Source organism: Hemicordylus capensis, chromosome 4 (assembly GCF_027244095.1).
Source record: "Hemicordylus capensis ecotype Gifberg chromosome 4, rHemCap1.1.pri, whole genome shotgun sequence".
In the NCBI taxonomy this organism is placed as follows: Eukaryota; Metazoa; Chordata; class Lepidosauria; order Squamata; family Cordylidae; genus Hemicordylus; species Hemicordylus capensis.
Window position 1 is genome coordinate 120,467,027 of NC_069660.1, and position 18,538 is coordinate 120,485,564.

The 18,538-nt window shown below is 39.6% G+C and overlaps 1 protein-coding gene across 1 annotated transcript in view; it reads left to right on the forward strand.

Moving 5' to 3' along the window:
- Positions 1–16,220, forward strand: part of LOC128323157 (calcium-activated chloride channel regulator 1-like) — a 49,222-nt gene extending 33,002 nt beyond the window's left edge. Inside the window, exons 13-15 of the mRNA XM_053245877.1 lie at positions 4,882–5,121; positions 8,711–8,992; positions 16,156–16,220. Of these exons, the coding sequence (XP_053101852.1) occupies positions 4,882–5,121; positions 8,711–8,992; positions 16,156–16,220 (587 nt within the window). The remainder of the gene's footprint in view (positions 1–4,881; positions 5,122–8,710; positions 8,993–16,155) is intronic.
- The last annotated feature ends 2,318 nt before the right edge of the window (positions 16,221–18,538 follow it).

The window sequence follows — 18,538 nt, forward strand, 5'->3', positions numbered from 1 at the left end:
TCAGATACCATCTATACATCATTTTATAATGGTTTTCTTTTATAGCATAACATGCAGTGAATTTTAAACCATTTTTCCATAACTTTTCCCAGGCTGCCATTTCTATATTACACCCCACATCTTGAGCCCACTTTATCATAGTCGTTTTAACCACTTCCTCTCTTGTCTCCTCCAGAAGCAACAGTTTATACATTTTAGAAACTAATTTTTCATCATTTTGACATAATTCCTTCTCAAAATTTGAAGTCTGATCCTCAAATCCAACTTTAAAGTCTTTCTTATACATCTCATTTAACTGATGATACTGAAACCAATCTCTAACCAAATCTTGTATTTCAGTTAAACTTTTTAACTTACAATCCTTTTCCTGAAAATGTAACAAATCCCTATAGGTACCCCAACACATTTGCATATTTACTTCTTTACGTGGTAAGGCCTCAATCGGAGATATCCATAACGGAGTTTTAGGTTCAAACCAATTTTTGTATTTTAACCACACCCTCATTAAATTCCTTCTCACATAGTGGTTCAAAAAGTCTTCATGTATTTTACTTTTTTCATACCACAGATATGCATGCCATCCAAACCTTCTGTCAAATCCTTCCAAATCAAGAATTCTAGGGTTCCTTAATGTTATCCATTCTTTTAACCATGTCAAACAAACAGCATCAAAATATAACCTTAGGTCTGGCAAGGTAAGACCACCTCTTTCCTTTGCATCTGTTAAATTCTTAAAATCAATTCTTGGTCTTTTCCCCTGCCAAAAAAACTTAGTTATGTCCTTCTGCCATTGCTTAAAACAAGTTAAAGTGTTAATTATGGGAATAGTCTGAAAGAGAAACAACATTTTAGGCAAGACATTCATTTTCACCACGGAAATTCTTCCCATTAAAGACAAATTCATTTTAGACCATCTTTGTAGATCAATTTTCACTGAATTCCATATTTTAACATAGTTGTTTACGAACAACAAGGAGTTGTTATTTGATAACCAGACCCCCAGATATTTAACTTTCTTCTCCACTTTCAACTCACTTATTTCAGAGAATCTGTCCTTGGTTTTCTGATCCATATTTTTAGTTAAGACCTTGGTCTTAGTCTTATTTATATAGAATCCAGCCAGCTGACCAAATTGTTGTATTTTATTCAAGAGTCTTTCAATCTTGTCCATTGGATTCTCTAAAAACAGCACAACATCATCTGCAAAGGCTCTCAACTTGTAATCCTGTTTCCCAATTTTGGGACCATGTAATTTATCATCTTCTCTGATAGTTCTACAAAGCACTTCTAGAACCAATATGAAAAGCAATGGGGAAAGTGGACATCCTTGTCTAGTCCCTTTTTGTATTACACAGTTGTCTGATATTTCCCCATTTACAATAATCTTAGCATATTGCTCCAAATAAATTGTCTTAATTGCCCTAATAAAATTGTTGCCAGCAGTCATTACCTCTAGTAACCTCCACATAAATTGCCACAAAATATTGTCAAAAGCTTTCTCTGCATCTAAAAAAATCATCGCCATCTGTTTATCATTATGTTTTTCATAGTACTCCAATACATTCAAGACTGTTCTGACATTTTCTCTCAATTGTCTCTTTGGCAAAAATCCAGCTTGATCTTCATGAATAAAATGCCTTAATATAACCTTCATTCTTCTTGCCAAAATGACAGCAAAAAGTTTGTAATCATTATTTAAAAGTGAAATTGGTCTATAGTTTTTAACTGACGTTAGGTCTTGATCTGGTTTTGGGATTACTGCAATATTTGCATACTTCCACGAATCCGGCATAATCCCTTTTTGTAGAATATCATTCATAGTCCATTGAAGAGGTTGTAGGATTTGATCTTTAAATGATTTATAGTACAAAGCTGACAGTCCATCAGGCCCTGGGGCCTTGTTGGGCTTAGCTTGATTTATTGCTTCTGTTACTTCCATAATTGTTATCGGAGCATTCATAATTTCTATTTGTTCCTTAGTGAGTTTTGGAATATTTTTGGTCCTGAGAAACTGCTCAATTTTTTTATCTTCAACTATTTTGCCTTTATATAATTCTGAATAATATTTTTAAAATTCCGCTCTTATTTCCTTTCCATCATAAGAGAACCCATTTTTTGTAAGTATTTTGGATATATAATTTTTCTTCTTCTCAGATCTAATTTTCCAAGCTAACAACTTGACTGGTTTGTTTGCAAACTCGAATGTCCTTTGTTTAACATATTTCAAATTCCGTTCAAGTTCATTTGCTATCAACATAGAAAGTTGTTGTTACAACATTTTGATAGCTTGACTGACCGTCTTCTTATCTTTAGCCCATAATAATTCCCTTTCCTTTTTGGAGATCTGCATCAATAATATCTCTTTTTTCAATCCTCTTTGCTTTTTAAAGTATGAATTTTGCTGTATAAAAAAACCTTTCGTAACCGCTTTACTTGCATCCCAGACAATTTTATTGTCCATTCCCTGGTTTAAATTCAATTCAAAATAGTCCTTTAGTTTCTTTTTAGCTTTCTCCACAACGTCTGGTTTTTTCAAGAGGTATTCATTCAATCTCCAACGAAACGAAGTCATTCCTTTCTTCTTCCATGTAAAACAAATTGGGTTATGATCTGAAAAGGTCCTAGGTAAAATATCCATCCTTTCCATACATGGTGTAATAGCTTTAGATGTCCAAACCATATCTATCCTTGAATGTGATTGATATCTTGCAGAGAAATAAGTATATTCTTTTGCACTGGAATTTTTAATTCTCCACAAATCATAAAGATCCATGTGTTCTACTAAATCAAAGAATACTTTGGGAAGTTTAGCTTGTAAGTTCCTATCTGATATATCGGATTTTCTGTCCAAAGATGTCGAAATAACTCCATTAAAATCTCCCAATATAATCAAATTGACATTCGATAACTCCGCCATCTTTTGATCCAAGTAGTTATAAAATTCAACTTTCTTTTCATTAGGGGCATAAATTCCAATTATCAAACATAATCCTTATGTTTTCTTAAAATCCTAGCTGGAATTTCTTTCAGAATTTTTATCTGGTGAGCTTCAATTGTGAGAGCTGTAGCAAAGTGAGCCTGAAAAATTCGCTCAGTAATTGATTTAGAAGTAAATTGCACCAAGCAATCTTTAGTTAATTTATTTCTTGTAGCGAAATCCGAATTTAGGCGAAAAGCTGTCTCAATCTGTGCCTCCATCTCTCCAGCTGTAATTCCCAAAAGTGATGCAAGTTCTTCCCCAAGTAATTTCTTAATATTCTGGTCAGCTTTCTCTGGGATGCCCCTGAACCTTAAGAATCTCTCTTTTTGTCTTAATTCCAGCAATGCCATTTGATCTAATAATTTTTCTTTGTCATCTTTCAGTGATCCCACATCCTTCTCTAAAGTGTCAACCCTGGATTTAAATTCTTTATTATCTTGTGCTAATTTTTTGACTGTTTCCTCAATATTTGATGCTCTATCATTTATTTGCTGCATGTTCTGTTTGAGTTGAGTCATATCCAAAGTAACTTGTTGGAGAGCATTAGCGTTTGACTGAAGAATTTGTTTCATTTCTGACAGTGTCTGATCCAAATTTGCAGACATTTTGACTTCCCCCACACCTGGACTTGGAAGGGAAAGTTTCCTAAGCTGTGGATGTATCTGGCTTTGCTGTAGTTTTTTTGACATTATCTTTCTCTCTTTCTTGTTCTTTCCCCCCCCTCCTTCCCCTTTCTTAGAGGAGAGAGAAAGGAGTAAAGCACTTTCACAGCAGGGTTTAATGTCCTTGATCTCAAAAGAGAAAGTAGAAGCCTGTAGTTATTTTCCAAATATAAACAGTTCTGCACCACAACTCATATATCTTATCGCTAGTGGTTCAGTTTTCTCACGGTAGTGTGAAACGCCTTTTGGCTGTAATTGGCTGAATTAGTAATAAACAGCTTGAATGACAAACAGCAAATCTCCTCTTCCATAAACTTTTTCAAACAGCAAGAAAAATAGTTTCCACTAATAAGATCTTTTTCCAAATACTGAAAGCTTTCAAACATCAGTTAATCTCTTAAGTTCCAATAATTAGCAAGAAGATTGGGTTCCCCTCCTTAATTATAGCCAAAAAGAACTTACAGCCACGTCTTGTAGCTATCTTCCCAGTAAACGCAGGAGGAATTCCAGCGATTTATCATCAATCACGTTGAAAGGTGAGCTTCTTAAACTTTAGCAATTAATTAGATCCAAACCGTAGAAATTGGCTGCCAGCCAGCTTTGGTCAAAAAGTTTTCCGCAGAAGAAGACAGCTTGATTTAAATCCAGCCCCCGCCGCTCTTTACCTAAGACAGAACTGCGTCCTTCGACACAACTCTGAATTAGGGAGCTGGCAAAAGGGGGACAGTGGCTTATCTTGAGTCAGCCCTTTAATCCAGGGTGAGGTGGGGGGGGTTTTGAAGCCTCAAAACCCCCTTAATTTCTTCTTCTCAGTCCTCCCCTGTCAGGGAGGCATGCAGCTGCGTTGGCAGTCCAACCGGAAGTCCGCTGTTCCTAGACTTTTAAAATTGTTTGGGAAGAAAAATAAAGCAAGAGCACATTACAGATTCTATTTGTTGTTTGTTCCATGCTTAGAAGATTTAAGACTGATTACATGAAACATTTGGGTTCCTGTACCACTTTACTGGAACAATAGATCTTTAAAAGTAATTGGACAACTCTAAAGTATATGTCTAACCTTTTGTATAGGCAGTCCAAGGAAGAGTCACATTTTATGAATGCCATGGGGAGGCTAACAGTTTATGCATTATCTTCACATAAATTTTTTTTTCATAAAAGGGATTTCATGAAACGGGTTATCAAAATAATTGAAACATTTAAATCTTTGTAATGATGCATCTTCTTTGGTTGTTTTTGTAGGTGAAGTAAAAATGAATCCACCAAGACCCGAAGCTAGTGATGATGAAATCCAGGCAAACCTAGGGAGCTTTAGCAGAATAGCATCTGGAGGCTCTTTTGTAATGGCAGGAGTTCCTCCTAGTCCCAAGGATGTCTTTCCACCTGGTAAAATCACTGACCTTGACGTAGAGCTAGTGAATGATACTGATGAATTCCTTTTATCATGGACAGCTTCTGGGAATGATTATGATACAGGAAACGGTAAGTATGAAATTCTGCTGTAAGCAGAGAGTTTTTGACCAGCAATTAATATTAGGATAAAAGTCTAGATGGTGGAGCTTTATTGAATGATCAGAGAAAAAAGGTCATATTTTTCACTAAAGGAAAAAAGCCACATGCCAGTATTATTTACATAAGCATTCCTTCCCTGTAACATTTTAGATTAGTATTGTACCATTCCCCTGGAGAGAAGGGATCCTCCTTCATTTGACCCACCATGGACAGTCTTTTCCGGGGCTATGAAACTGTTGGACATGTTTCAAGGCATACCTTCCATTTCCATGGGATAATAACTTATCCCAAAATGCCTAGCTGGTATACCATGTAAACTGAGATCAAGGGATCTGCATGGAACTGGTGGAGGCAGTTCAGTTCAAATTCGAACCAAATTGCCTGGCCTGGAAACTGGTTAGAACCATAATGGTTCTAGAATTAGACCCCTGGTTCTGGAATTATGTGAGATGGGGGAAATTTCTCTCTACCAACTTCTTCACACCATGCTTGATTTTATAGACCTCTATCATGTCTCCTCTCAGTCATTTTTTTTCTAAACTAAAAAGCCCCAGGTGTTGTAGCCTTGCCTCATAAGAAAGGTGCTCTAGGTCCCTGATCATCTTGGTTGCCCTCTTCTGTACCTTTTCCAGTTCTACAATGTCCTTCTTAAGATACAGCGACCAGACCTGTATGTAGTACTCCAAATGTGGCCACACCATAGTTTTTTATAAAGGCATTATAATATTAGCACTTCTTTTTCCAACCCACTTCCTAATTATTCCAAGCATAGAATTGGCATTTTTCACAGCTGCCACAAATTGAGCTGACACTTTCAATGAGCTGTCGATCATAATCCCAAGATCTCTCTCCTGGTCAGTCACCAACAGCGATGTCTCCATCAGTGTTTATTTGAAGTTAGTGTTTTTTGGCCCATTATACATCACTTTCCACTTGCTAACACTGAACCGCATTTGCCATTTTGTTGCCCATTCCCCATGTTTGGAGAGATCCTTTTGGAGCTTCTTGCAATCACTTTTGGATTTCACTACCCTAAATAGTTTGGTGTCATCTGCAAATCCAGCCACCTTGTTTCTTATGCAAACTGTGAGGTGTTGTAAATGCCCTCCGTGCATGAGCGGGGGGGCGGGTTCACACAAATTGTGCGGAGACCAGAACGGGGCTGTCTGCTGGCCTGTGATGAGCACCAGCAGGGCTGAGAGTGTAGTAGCTTACCCTAGGTAAGATTGTTAGGCATACTCACAACCAGGCACTTTGTTGGCCTGACCTTGGCCTTGAAGGAGCAGGAAACAAAGTAGGTTTGGAATCCTTCTTTATTCAAACTAGACTGCAACAAACACTGGGCAGCTGGTACTTAGAAAACAGAACCAAACACCCAAGCAAACACAACCTAATCTTAATGAGACAGGACAAATATACTATAGAGAGGGGCTGCAACTGTGGAGCCACCGGCGCCAGGGAGCCTCCACCACAGCCACAGTGGGTAAGGTTCCCTCTCACCCATCACCCTCAGGCCTCAACTCCTTACCAGATTCTCCTTTATAAGAATAGGCGTAACTATAGGGGGGCAGGGGGGGCACGTGCCCCGGGCACCACTTGGCAGGGGGTGCCAAAAAGTGCCCCCGCCGATTTGCCAAAAATTTATTTATTTATTTATTTATTTATTTATTTTGCAGAGCAGTCCCCCTCCCCCGGTCCCAGCACCCCCCCCCCATTGGCATTGCTCATCCAGCACTGGGCACCGCGGCGTCTTCGTAGTCCAAGTCTCTGACTCTCACTCCCCGGTGCGCCCCGCCGCCCCACCACCAGTCGCACATGTGTCGAGAGGAGGACACGCACCAGAGCAAACTTCCTGAACAACTCCCTCTTCTGAACAGCTTCCTGAACGCCCGAACCAGTTCCCCTTTTTGCTCATTCAAGTCCTTCCTCCCCTATAATCTAACCACGTTTTAACTGAAAAGGTTCAGAGAGGGGGAGATGGGGGGATGTGGAACCTTGGGTTCCACATCCCCCCATCTCTCCCTTCCTGGACTTTTTCACTATGTAATGCAAGCTAATTTAATTATATGTCATCATCAAAATGGATTAGCTGTTTCAGCCCATCAGGAAAGTCTAAACCTCCACCGATTTAATTAACCAGACTGAAAATCAGATGAACAGAGAATGTTTTAATGAAAGGTGGTATATAAATTTAACAATAAGTAAAACTATCATTAGGAGCAATTAGCGATTACTTAAACATTGGTGCTGCCAAGCAATTTGTAAATAAAACTTGAAGCCCTTTGAAAATAAGCTAGAATTAATTGTAGGTTGGGCAGGGGGTGAAAGTATATACTTCTAAACATTTATTGTTAAATTTATATACCACCTTTCATTAAAAACAACCCCAAAGTGGTTTGGTTTTCGTCATGGATTTTAATTTTAATTGCTATTTTTGTCAATGTGATGAAGATTAGTTAAATCTGAGTGGTCTTAGGCAACCAATGTTGCATCTGAAATGCCATTTCATTTTTTATTGTCATAAATACTCTCCAAACAATTTAAATAGCAAAGGTGTATATTATCGCTTTATTCAATTGCAGGGGATCTCAAAAAAGCAGGATTTGCAACTAAGGCAGTGCATATCTTCTCTAAAATGGCCCTTTTATAGTTTTTCTAACTTTGAAATTGTAACATAAAACAAAGCATAAATGCATAAATGCTTCCTCCTCCATTTGAAACCTTTTCTGGTGTAAATAGTGCCCGGTTTTGGAAAAGGGGAGTCTTTCTTTAACAGCGGGAGGATAAGGAGTCTTTCACCCTAGTCCCTCGAATTACTTTGGAGTCCTTGGTTTTCGTTTTGTTAAAATACGGTCACTCACAAGGGAAAGTCAGGAACAGAACCAGGGCGTGAGGGAGGGGCATCATAATCATAATAATCATCATTGCATCATAATTCTGATGTTTGAGATACAAGCCAACTTCACAGGGTTGTTGTGAGGAAAAACCTAAGTATGTAGTGCATTTTGAAATTTTTGGTAATTTTTTAAATTTTTAAAATAAATGTTTTCTGAAACATGTGTGTCAGTCAGATGTATGTTGGGGGGGCGGCGGGGGGGACATGGCAGTGGGGGCGCAATTTCAGTGCTTGCCCCAGGCACCGTTTTCCCTAGTTATGCCTCTGTAAAGTAAAACAGTTGAATCAGGTTCAACCAGTTTGATCCAAACAGGGCACAGTTCAGTTCATACTTGGACCAACCCCCTCTTTTGGGGGGCCTGTCCAGTTCAAGTTCCAACTGGTTGAACTGGGCTGGTTCAAATCAAACCAGGTTTGATTGAAAGTGGTTCTGCATACCCTGCTGAGAGCATGCCGTAGAACATTCCTCAGAATTCTCTGGATCATGGAAGGATCCCATGATAGATGTTACTTCCTGTCAATGTGGAGAGGCGTCCATAAGAGATGGAAGTTCTACATCCACTGATAGGACAGCAATATGATTTTTCTTACTGTTCATATTTTTCCATGAGTGAACATATATATTCTAATGCAGATGTTTTGCTGCTTACTCTTCTTTTGCAGCTGAAAAATATGAAATAAAAATGAGTGAAAATCCCTTGGAATTAAGAGATGCTACCTTTCAGAGTGCTATTTCTGTGAACACTTCTGGTCTGACCCCTGCTGTTGCTGGGGTCAGACAATCCCTTCAGTTCAAGCCTGAAAACTTTACCAGAGAGAATGGCACCATAATCTACTTTGCAATTCGTGCCATTGATGACAGCAAGAATGTTGGAGAAGTATCTAACATAGCAAGAGCAGCTTTGCTAGTTCCTCCATTGCCTCCTACAGCTGACAGTACCTCTGGTACTACTCCCTTAGTATGGCCAACACTACTTCTGCTACTGTTTCTAACTGCAGTGCTATAAATGAGGTTACTACAATAGTGATAGTATGTACTTCTGTAATTATTAATTGTGCTATTAAGTAAAACAATTTTTACTGTACATGAATGAGCAAAGGCACAGAAGGCCTGATACTGGGATGCGATCCCAATAAGACCTTAATACTTAAGTAGTAAGAATCCTAAACTATGCAATGGAGAGAGAAACACACTGTTTCTATGCGCATTTGATCTTGTAACCAAATATAAAATCTATATACCTCATATAATGTTTTCATTTCAGTATACAGTGGTCCCTCGACTTACGAACTACTCGACATAAGTATTTTTCGAGTTACAAACGGCAGTTTTAGATCCGGTTTTAGATGCGGTTTTTTCGACTTACAAATTTTTAGATGGGGTTTCCTCGACTTACGAATTTTACATGCGGTTTCCTTGACTTGCCTGCCTGTTTACTGCCTGTTTATTCTTGAAAAGAAATGTTCCTGTGCAGTTTGCAAGCCTTACTGGGGGTCTGGGTCTTTTTTCTAGGCTCTGGAACGCATTAATCCGTTCCCAATGCATTCCTATGGGAAACCGCTTTTCGACTTACGAACTTTTCGACTTACATATGTGCATTCGGAACGGATTAATTTCGTAAGTAGAGGGACCACTGTAATTCCTAAATAATCAAGATCAGTGATAGCACATTCAATAAAAAATATTCTGGGATGTTGTGCCTTCCTTGTGTTTTTATACAAGTTATACAAGTTTCATAGTGTTTTTATACAAGTCATAGGAAAACATAAGTGAATATTCTTCAATCTGGCAGTCTTGCTATTTCACAGGTGAAGATCCAGATGCAATGTTTATGCTGCCATGGAAATACTTTAGGAATACTGTGAGAATGAGTGACCATAATAGGGCTGGGTTTAAAGTTCCCCATTTTCTCCATCACTTTCATGGGCAGCAAAAATGGTGTGTGTCGGGGGGGGGGTTAACAGATGTGTGGGAGAGAGACAAAAGTTTGTTGTAATGTTGAGGGTGAGAGGCTTACCTAAGGTGGTACCTCAGTGTAGTTCATGCTTTCAAATGTGAAAGAAAATGCATTTAAAGTGCTATGAGGGCAGCTGCACTTAGAAGCACTACTCATCTCCTGGAAGTCATTTTCATTTCTGAAATGCACTGTGGAAAGATTCAACATTATGACTTTTTTCACATACAAAATCAAAAATTGTAATTCAGCCAAGCTTCACTGCCAGAAATGAGCTTGGCTGGAGAACAGTACTTGGTAGGAGAGACTACAGGGAAGTAAACCATGGATACTGGTAGGATTCAACTTCCCCTATTGATCTAAAAATCAGGCCATCACCTGCACTTTGTATGTTATGGGGCAGAACCAAATTTAAACCAGTGGGTGAAAAGCCATCATGTTTCATTTGACTCATAGACATGTGCAAAAGCATCACACTAGAAAAACAACCAAACCTCACTCACTACTACATCATAGCATTTCCATTGTACTTTCAAGAGTTAAAAGCATTTCACTAGGCCTGTAAGCATTCAGAAAATTCAGATTACAACCCAACCTGATCGGACTTCAAGAATGTTGGATTCCGATTCTATGGGCTTGAGTGAGATTAGATATTGGATTGGATTCAGAATTCCAATCTGAATTCTGATTTAAACTTGGATTTCCCCCAAATAGAGGTTAATGGGGGATTTTTTTTAAAAAAATCACCATTTGGTCCTAGAGACCTGAATTTTGCCACATATGTGGGGAAGGAGGTCAGGGCCCCTGTAGTGAATTTGAAGATAATTGAGCAGTTCCCTGATTTTTGGTGAATTTTTGAATACACGCACACACACATACGGCTAAAAAATGGTGGAATCTGACTTGTTTCAAGCCAGAACTTTGCAAAAATGTCTGAAACTGAAGACCCTCCTTGAACCATCATTCCATCAGCTTGTGGAGGAATCTGCTCTTTGCCTTCATGAAAAGGGTAACAAATGCCCTTTTGCCCTCCCCCTTATATTTCTAGAATGGATGGGCATATAATGCTTTTAGCCAATTCCATGCCGAGGATCATAAGGAAGGGGATTCGTAATAAAACTGCTAATATTATAATTCCCTTATACAAAAGTATGGTGCAGCCATACCTTGAGTACTCCGTACAATTCTGGTCACCACATCTAAAAAAGGACATTGTTGAACTGGAAAACGTGCAGAAGAGGGCAACCAAGATGATCAGGGGCCTAGAGAACCTTTCTTATGAGCAAGTCTACAACACCTGGGGCCATTTAGTTTAGAAAAGACTGCAGGGAGACATGACAGAGGTCTATAAAATCATGCATTGTATGGAGAAAGTTGATAGAGAGAAATTCTTCTCCCTTTCACATAACACTAGAACCAGGGGTCATCCCATGAAATTGATTGCCAAGAAATTTAGGACCAGCAAACAGAGGTATTTCTTCACACAACACATAATCAACTTGTGGAATTCTCTGCCATAAGATGTGGTAACAGCCAACAACCTGGATGGCTTTAAGAGGGGTTTGGATAACTTCATGGAGCAGCGGTCTATCAACACTTACTACTCAGAGGGCTATAGATCATTTCCAGCCTCAAAGGCAGGATGCCTCTGAGTACCAGTTGTAGGGGAGTGACAGCAGGAGAGAGGGCATGTCCTCAATTCCTGCCTGTGGCTTCCAGTGGCATCTGGTGGGCTACTGTGTGAAACAGGATGCTGGACTAAATGGGTCTTGGGCATGATCCAGCAGGGCTGTTTTCATGTTCTTGTGTCTGTATGTTTGAGGGGTGGTGGTGTTAAAATGGCTACAAAAAGTGAAATCTGGCTTGCTTCAAGCCAGAACTTTACAAAAGGTTCTGGATCTGAAGCCCTCTCAGGACGATCATTCCACCCCCGTGTGGAGGGGAAAGGAATTTCTTTGAATTCTTATTAATTTTTTCCCTTCCCCATTGCAGGAACAGGCAGACCTTTTGAAAGGGATTAAAAGGACTTCATGCCTTTTAATCACCTTAATGGCTAGAAGGGAAAGTGAGAAAGTCTTTCTAACCACAAAAACAGAAACATTCAAAATACTTTCACTTTTACTGGCTGTGTGCATCTGCAATAGGGAAGCGAAAAATTAAAATAAAGTCAAAGAAATGCTCTTTCCCCTTCACATGGGTATGTAATGGTGGTCCAATCTGCACAGGCCTACATTTCACATGTATTATCTTGATGTAATCCATACAACAATCTCACAAGGTAAGGAAGACTTATTACACCCATACTGCTGCTGGGAGCTGAAGTTGAAGACTTGCCTAAGCCCACCTAAACAGTTCATGGAAGAAGCAAGATTTTATCCAAGAATGCCAATTTGTAGCCTAGCCTCTTAGCCACTACCCTACACTACTACTTTGGAGGAGTTTAGTTTATTGCTATCAATGATCAAAGATCAGCAAATGCAATTTAAAACTTTACAGAAAAGTACAGATAAAAAATACATAAATTAACAATGGTAATAATCACTAGGCGAACAAGTCCTATTTGCATATAAAAATGGCTGTTATCCAACATCCTAACCGAACCAAGAATCTAAAAGACAGGACAGGAAATTAATTGCTGTCGAGTTCTAATAGCAACAGAGCAAAACTTAGCCACCTTATACGTAATAGAGGAAATTTTGTCTGCAAGCAAAAAAGCAACATAAAATTCTTCTGAACGACCAGGTAAAGATAACACAATTGGCATTAATAAAGTCTGTCATATGTCCTTATAGAATAAGCAATGCAACAGAACATGTTGTACATTTTCAACATCCCCAGGACCGCAAGGACAAAGTCTGTCACTCCTTGGGACCTTCGGAAATCTCCCAGAAAGCACTGCAGAAGGCAGTACATCATGTCTCATCCTGAAAAAAGCCCTTTGATGGCGGGGGTAAATTAAAGTTTGTAAATAAGAAGAGGAACCTCCAAGGAAAATCAAGTCTCCTCCTGATATAGTCAGAAATAAGACTAAGGTCATTCTATGTCCAGATTTCTTTGTTTCAATGCTTGTACAGCCTGATTGTAACTTAACAGAAAAAGATAATCTTGAGAAAGGCCCAAGGCTGCACTACTTTGAAGGAAGCATCTTTGCCCATGATGAAGTGATGATGGGAGTATTCAGACAGTCCCTTCATTGCAGCTTAAAGGTATTCATTGCAGCTTAAAGGTAAAGGTATTGCTGGCGTGCTAGCAAGCTTTTGTTTAAATTTCAAAATTTAAAAAACCTTCCATTTAAAATGAAAGTTAAAGGCTTAGTATTTTCATTTGTGCTCTAAAAAGTGTGGAAATACCAAATTAAGGTTTTATCGTCTTCACGGCGTAAACAGTAAACACTTTGTACAGTCTCATAAACTAAAGTAAAGTGTGCCGTTGAGTCAGTGTCACCAGATTCACCAGCTGCCAAGCGAATTGAATGGGGATTAGCCTTGTGGGTTTCCCTATATTTAAAGGTAAAGTGTGCCGTCAAGTCGATTTTGACTCCTGGTGCCACAGAGCCCTGTGGTTGTCTTTGGTAGAATACAGGAGGGGTTTACCATTGCCTTCTCCCGTGCAATATGAAATGATGTCTTTCAGGTTCTTCCTATATCACTGCTGCTTGATATAGGTGTTTCCCATAGTCTGGGAAACATGCCAGCAGGGATTCGAACCAGCAACCTCATGCTTGCTAGGCAAGCCATTTCCCTGCTACTACCCTGACTTTCATAATTAGGCTTATACTGCCATACTTTGCCTTGGTCTTTCAGCGAGACATTGAGATGAAGAGGGATGCATCCAGGCAAAAATTCAACAGGTGCACCTTCTGCTGTCATTTGCTAGAGATACACCTAAAGTATTTCTGCCTGCTGCATCTCTACAAAGCAGTCCTTCCCCAAAATGCCTCTGGCTATGATACGTGTCCAGGCATGGGTTTGACCAAACAGGTCCGTAAAACAACAACTGAATGGACACAAATCTGATATTAAGACCCAAAAGTCTATGAAACCTGTTGGTGAGTTTTTTTACCTGGGAAAAGGAGGGAAGAGAAACCCAAATGTGCTGAATAAGTAGATAATAACTTTATTATTTAAGGCCTGATGCATTTTGAGTGTGTGCTGTTCTTCAGAGGCAAATACATTCTTATTCTGTTTACTGGAATCCAACACCAGCCAGAATCTGATACAATTTCCAGCAAAGAGAACAAGAACATATTTACCACTGAAGAAGAGCACAAGCTCAAAACGCATCATCAGGCCTTACAGAATAAAGTTTATTATCGACTTATTCAGCACCTTTGGGTTTTCCTTCCCTCCTTTCCCCCCTTGGTTTTCTGGTGCTGTGTCACCCACACCCCTTCCTTTACCCTTTTGAGAATTTTACTCTCCCTGGACATAAATAAGATTGTGCATGAACCCTGCTCCCAACTCCCCATTCCGTTGTATTGGTTCAGACCTTGTCCAAACCAGTTCAGCACCAAACCAGTTCGGCGGAGTGGGGAGTAGGTTTTTTTTACAAAGATGAACAGGCCCTTACCTGTTCTCAGCTGCCACATGCAGCTTCCTGCTGCAGCAGAGCTTGTCCCAAGAACCTCCATGTGGAGCTGGGATGCACATGGCATCCAGACATGTGTGGGCACCATTTGCATGGTCAGCATGGTATTGCTGACCACGGCACATGGCATTCATGCCTGCGCGGACATGAAGCTGCATGCGACAGCTGAGAGCAGGTAAGGGCTTGCTCTCCATTTTTTAAAAGATCCTGGTTGCCGCTCCCCTCCCCATAGTGCTGAACTGGTTCAGACCTCATCCAAACTGGTGCACGAACCTTGGTTCATGCACATCCTTAGACATAAGGACTATACATTCTTCTGTTATTTCATGTTCCAATATCTCGCTGCTCTTATCTTCTTAAGCAAGAAAATAAAATCAGGGCAACATTGGAACATGAAATAGCAGAAGAATGTATAGTACAATTTGATTGTGTCATTCTCTCTTTGAATAGAGATTATAGGTTTTATTCACATTATGGAGACACATAGTCGGACATTCTTCTCCTTTGCTACCTGGTATGTGTACCATTGTAAATGTCTCTTTGGATGTATACAGAATGCTGTCAATACCTGCTGTGACGGACCACCCTTGCTTTCACCCTGCATCTGAGGAAGTGGAAATGAAAGTGCTTGTATTGAAATATTAGTCTAAAAATGCTGCATTATTCTTTTTTTTTTTTACAATCATTTGTGCAATATTTGCATTTGCGCTATTTGCTCAACTTGCACAGCTTGCATGCACACAACATTATTCAGCTGATGTAGCATGCACAGTATGTCAGCCACTATTCACAGCAACTTACAAAGGAGCTGCTAAGAGAATATGCCATCAAATCACACAATAGATCTTGATTTTCACAGCATCTAGCAGAGGTCCCTAAATAACCAGCATTGGAGTCTAGAGGCATTTTCATCTCTGGACAACTGTCCTGCTTGGACAAAAGTTGCACTCACCTCAGGCAAAACTGTTATCAGCAGTTGGAGGAACTGTAGAGAGCTGGATCAAATCGTTGATTCCTCCCAAGCATTGAAGAGGAACTTCTTTCAAAGTTGAAAGGTCATATATTAATGGCATGTCTACAACTGGAACAAATTCCAGACCCATTACCATTTATTTTGCCAGCTGATCTGTAGAACTCAATGACACTAGACACAGTAATGACATATTTTATTACATTCAAGAAGAAAGCAAACTGAGCTGGCAACCCTGACTGAAAATGGAGGGACAGAAGGGAACACTGACCAACAACGTTATTCCAGTTAGAACTAATGGAATTGGGAAAGATGGTGGTGATTCCTCTATGCCCAATTTCAGGGCAAGATGGTTTAGATTTTATGTCAAATAGGATGTTATAATGGTGGCATACAGTTTTCACATATTATCTCAGCTATAAGGGAACTATTACTATTGTGACTGTATGAATAGATCCAATCTAAATTTTTGTTTGGAATACAAATGCAAAGAGCCTATGGCTTTTGTTGTACTGACATCTAGTGGACTCACAACATACATAAAATTAGGTGTGACAATCTAGTTGTACTATCTGTTTGTTTGTTTCTTTGTTTAGTTACAGAAACTTACTACTTCCAAGATTTTCAGGAAAGAGTATTCTTCTTGGAGAAACAAGAGTAAAAGGGGAGAAAATCGAGCTGCTGAACAGCTATTGCTACTGCAAAATATATACAGATTGCATGTATCCATCTTCAGTTTTCATAGGATGCTCAGAACCCATTTTTGGTTAAAATGATGGTCCACGGTCACTTTCTCATTTTATTAAATGGGAGAATTGAGTTAAGCATGTGCTTTGCCTGTTGAAATCAGTGTGGCTTAATGTGTTTAATTTGGATGGGATTATATCCATACTTGGGGAAAAATGAATGCCCAATAGGTTTTTAATAGGCCAATAGGTTTTTTAAATCGCTCATGGCATGTGACACTGAGCAAAAGACTATATATGCATGATTTCACTATAAGTAAATTGCAGAAATGTTGATAATATGATTCTTCCTTGTCTTTTGATCTCCCTGCATTCCAAGACCACACTATATGATGCGCCTTTCACATAATTAGGGCCTATATATTTTTCAAATGTAAGTAGCAGCCAGCCATCACCCAATTCAACTGGAACCATGGCACAGAGAGAAAGGTTTTGCCCTTTAACACACACACAAATGCACACAATTTCAATCGGCCCTCCCACATAGCTCCTTACAAGGAAAAAAGCTCTCAACTGAAGACGATGTCATTGGGTGGAAATGTAATTCAGTGAATACATGACTTTGCACAGGGAGAAACAGGTTGCCTTGAGAGTGGTTTTTCCTCTGATCCAATTAAAAAAGGGAAACCATCTAGAAAATTTCGTGGCATGAATGATCGCTAATATGTAATAGGGAATTGCAAACAAAACATCTTTGACTGATTCTGCTTTTACTCAGTCATTCCAGTTCATTCTGACCTATGTTATTCTGGATTATCAGTGCTCCAACTAATTGGGACCACAAATCCTTGGAAAGATTATACAAATGAAATCCTAACTAGCTGGGCTACTGACAGGGATAACATTTTTTGGTGGAATCTCAACAAACAACAGGACATTCTTGTAATCTTGGTAGTGCCAAGATTGCAGTAAGAAATTTATTTTTCAGCTTCTCCAAGCCCCCCGCAATCTTATTGCAGGTGTATCAAATGTCAGCTCCGTAAAGCATCAAAGGAATAAGCTTGCCTAAACAAATATCCAGAATGGGACTAACCAAATGATCACCTTTAAGATTTAAAAAAGTGCCAAATTGCCTCAGTTGTTTTCTTAGCCTGTGCCATCATGTGTATCAATACTGAAAAAACTTAACCTGCACCAGTGGGTTATTTTCCAGAGACCATCTAAATGTGGTTTGGGTGGCCCCCACAAAATAATCTTGATTTTGACATAGTTAATTTGCAAATGTTCCCATTTACAGTTTGTAGAAAGGCTTGCCAGCAGTTTCTTCAGGCTTTGGTGAGTATGTGGGTTACAACCTGGTGAAGTTCACGTTCTTTCCAATACCCAAGATGGTGGAGAACTGTTTTCTATGATACATTCCTGACAGTGAACCCATCTGGGTTTCAGACTACCCTCAAGATTTTTTCAATAGTTGCTGCTAACAGCTACACTTTCAAAACCCTTGTTTGACTCTAAAGAATGCAGAGAACTGATATGGGTGAACATAAGAACAGCCCTGCTGGATCAGGCCCAAGGCCCATCTAGTCCAGCATCTTGTTTCACACAGTGGCCCACCAGATGCCTCTGAGGAGCCCACAGGCAAGAGGGTGGTTGACATGATAATTCTGAGATGCCATGCCTTCTCCCACTGCCATGCTGCCCCATACTATATCAATGGACACTGATGCAACAGAGACTATGGGTAGAGTGTAAGTGGAGGAAAACTCAGGATGAATCCATCCAATCATTTGCTAGACCTCATCTGAGAGACTGTGCCATAGCCGTGATGATGGCAAAACATTCATATTTGCCACTATTGTGTCTGCATGGGATCAGCTTGCAGAGCTTTTCCAAGTAAATAGGGGCTTATAGGAGCTTAGCCAGCTGCAAAGACAGTCTGCTTAAATACCCTCTGTATCATGTTTCCAGAATACTTGCAGGTAAAATCACACCCACTTTGATTTGGACTTTGCATTGAGAGTGGATGGATTTGGGCCCTCAGCCAACTGCAGTTGCTTAGATGAGGTTCAGCTGGTGAAGATGTTGGCAAGATTTCTGAAGCATTCCATCCTACAACCTGTTCTCTGGCAGTTATCTCATGCTGTGAGAGGTAAGGTTGGCTGAACCTAGGATGGTGATTGATGCACTCCAGGCGGGGTAATGCCAAGCCACATGTGAGACGTAGTTAGGAGGCCAGGGAGCATAGTTTACATGCTATAATTACAAACAGATAATTCACTAGAGCAAGTTGGAA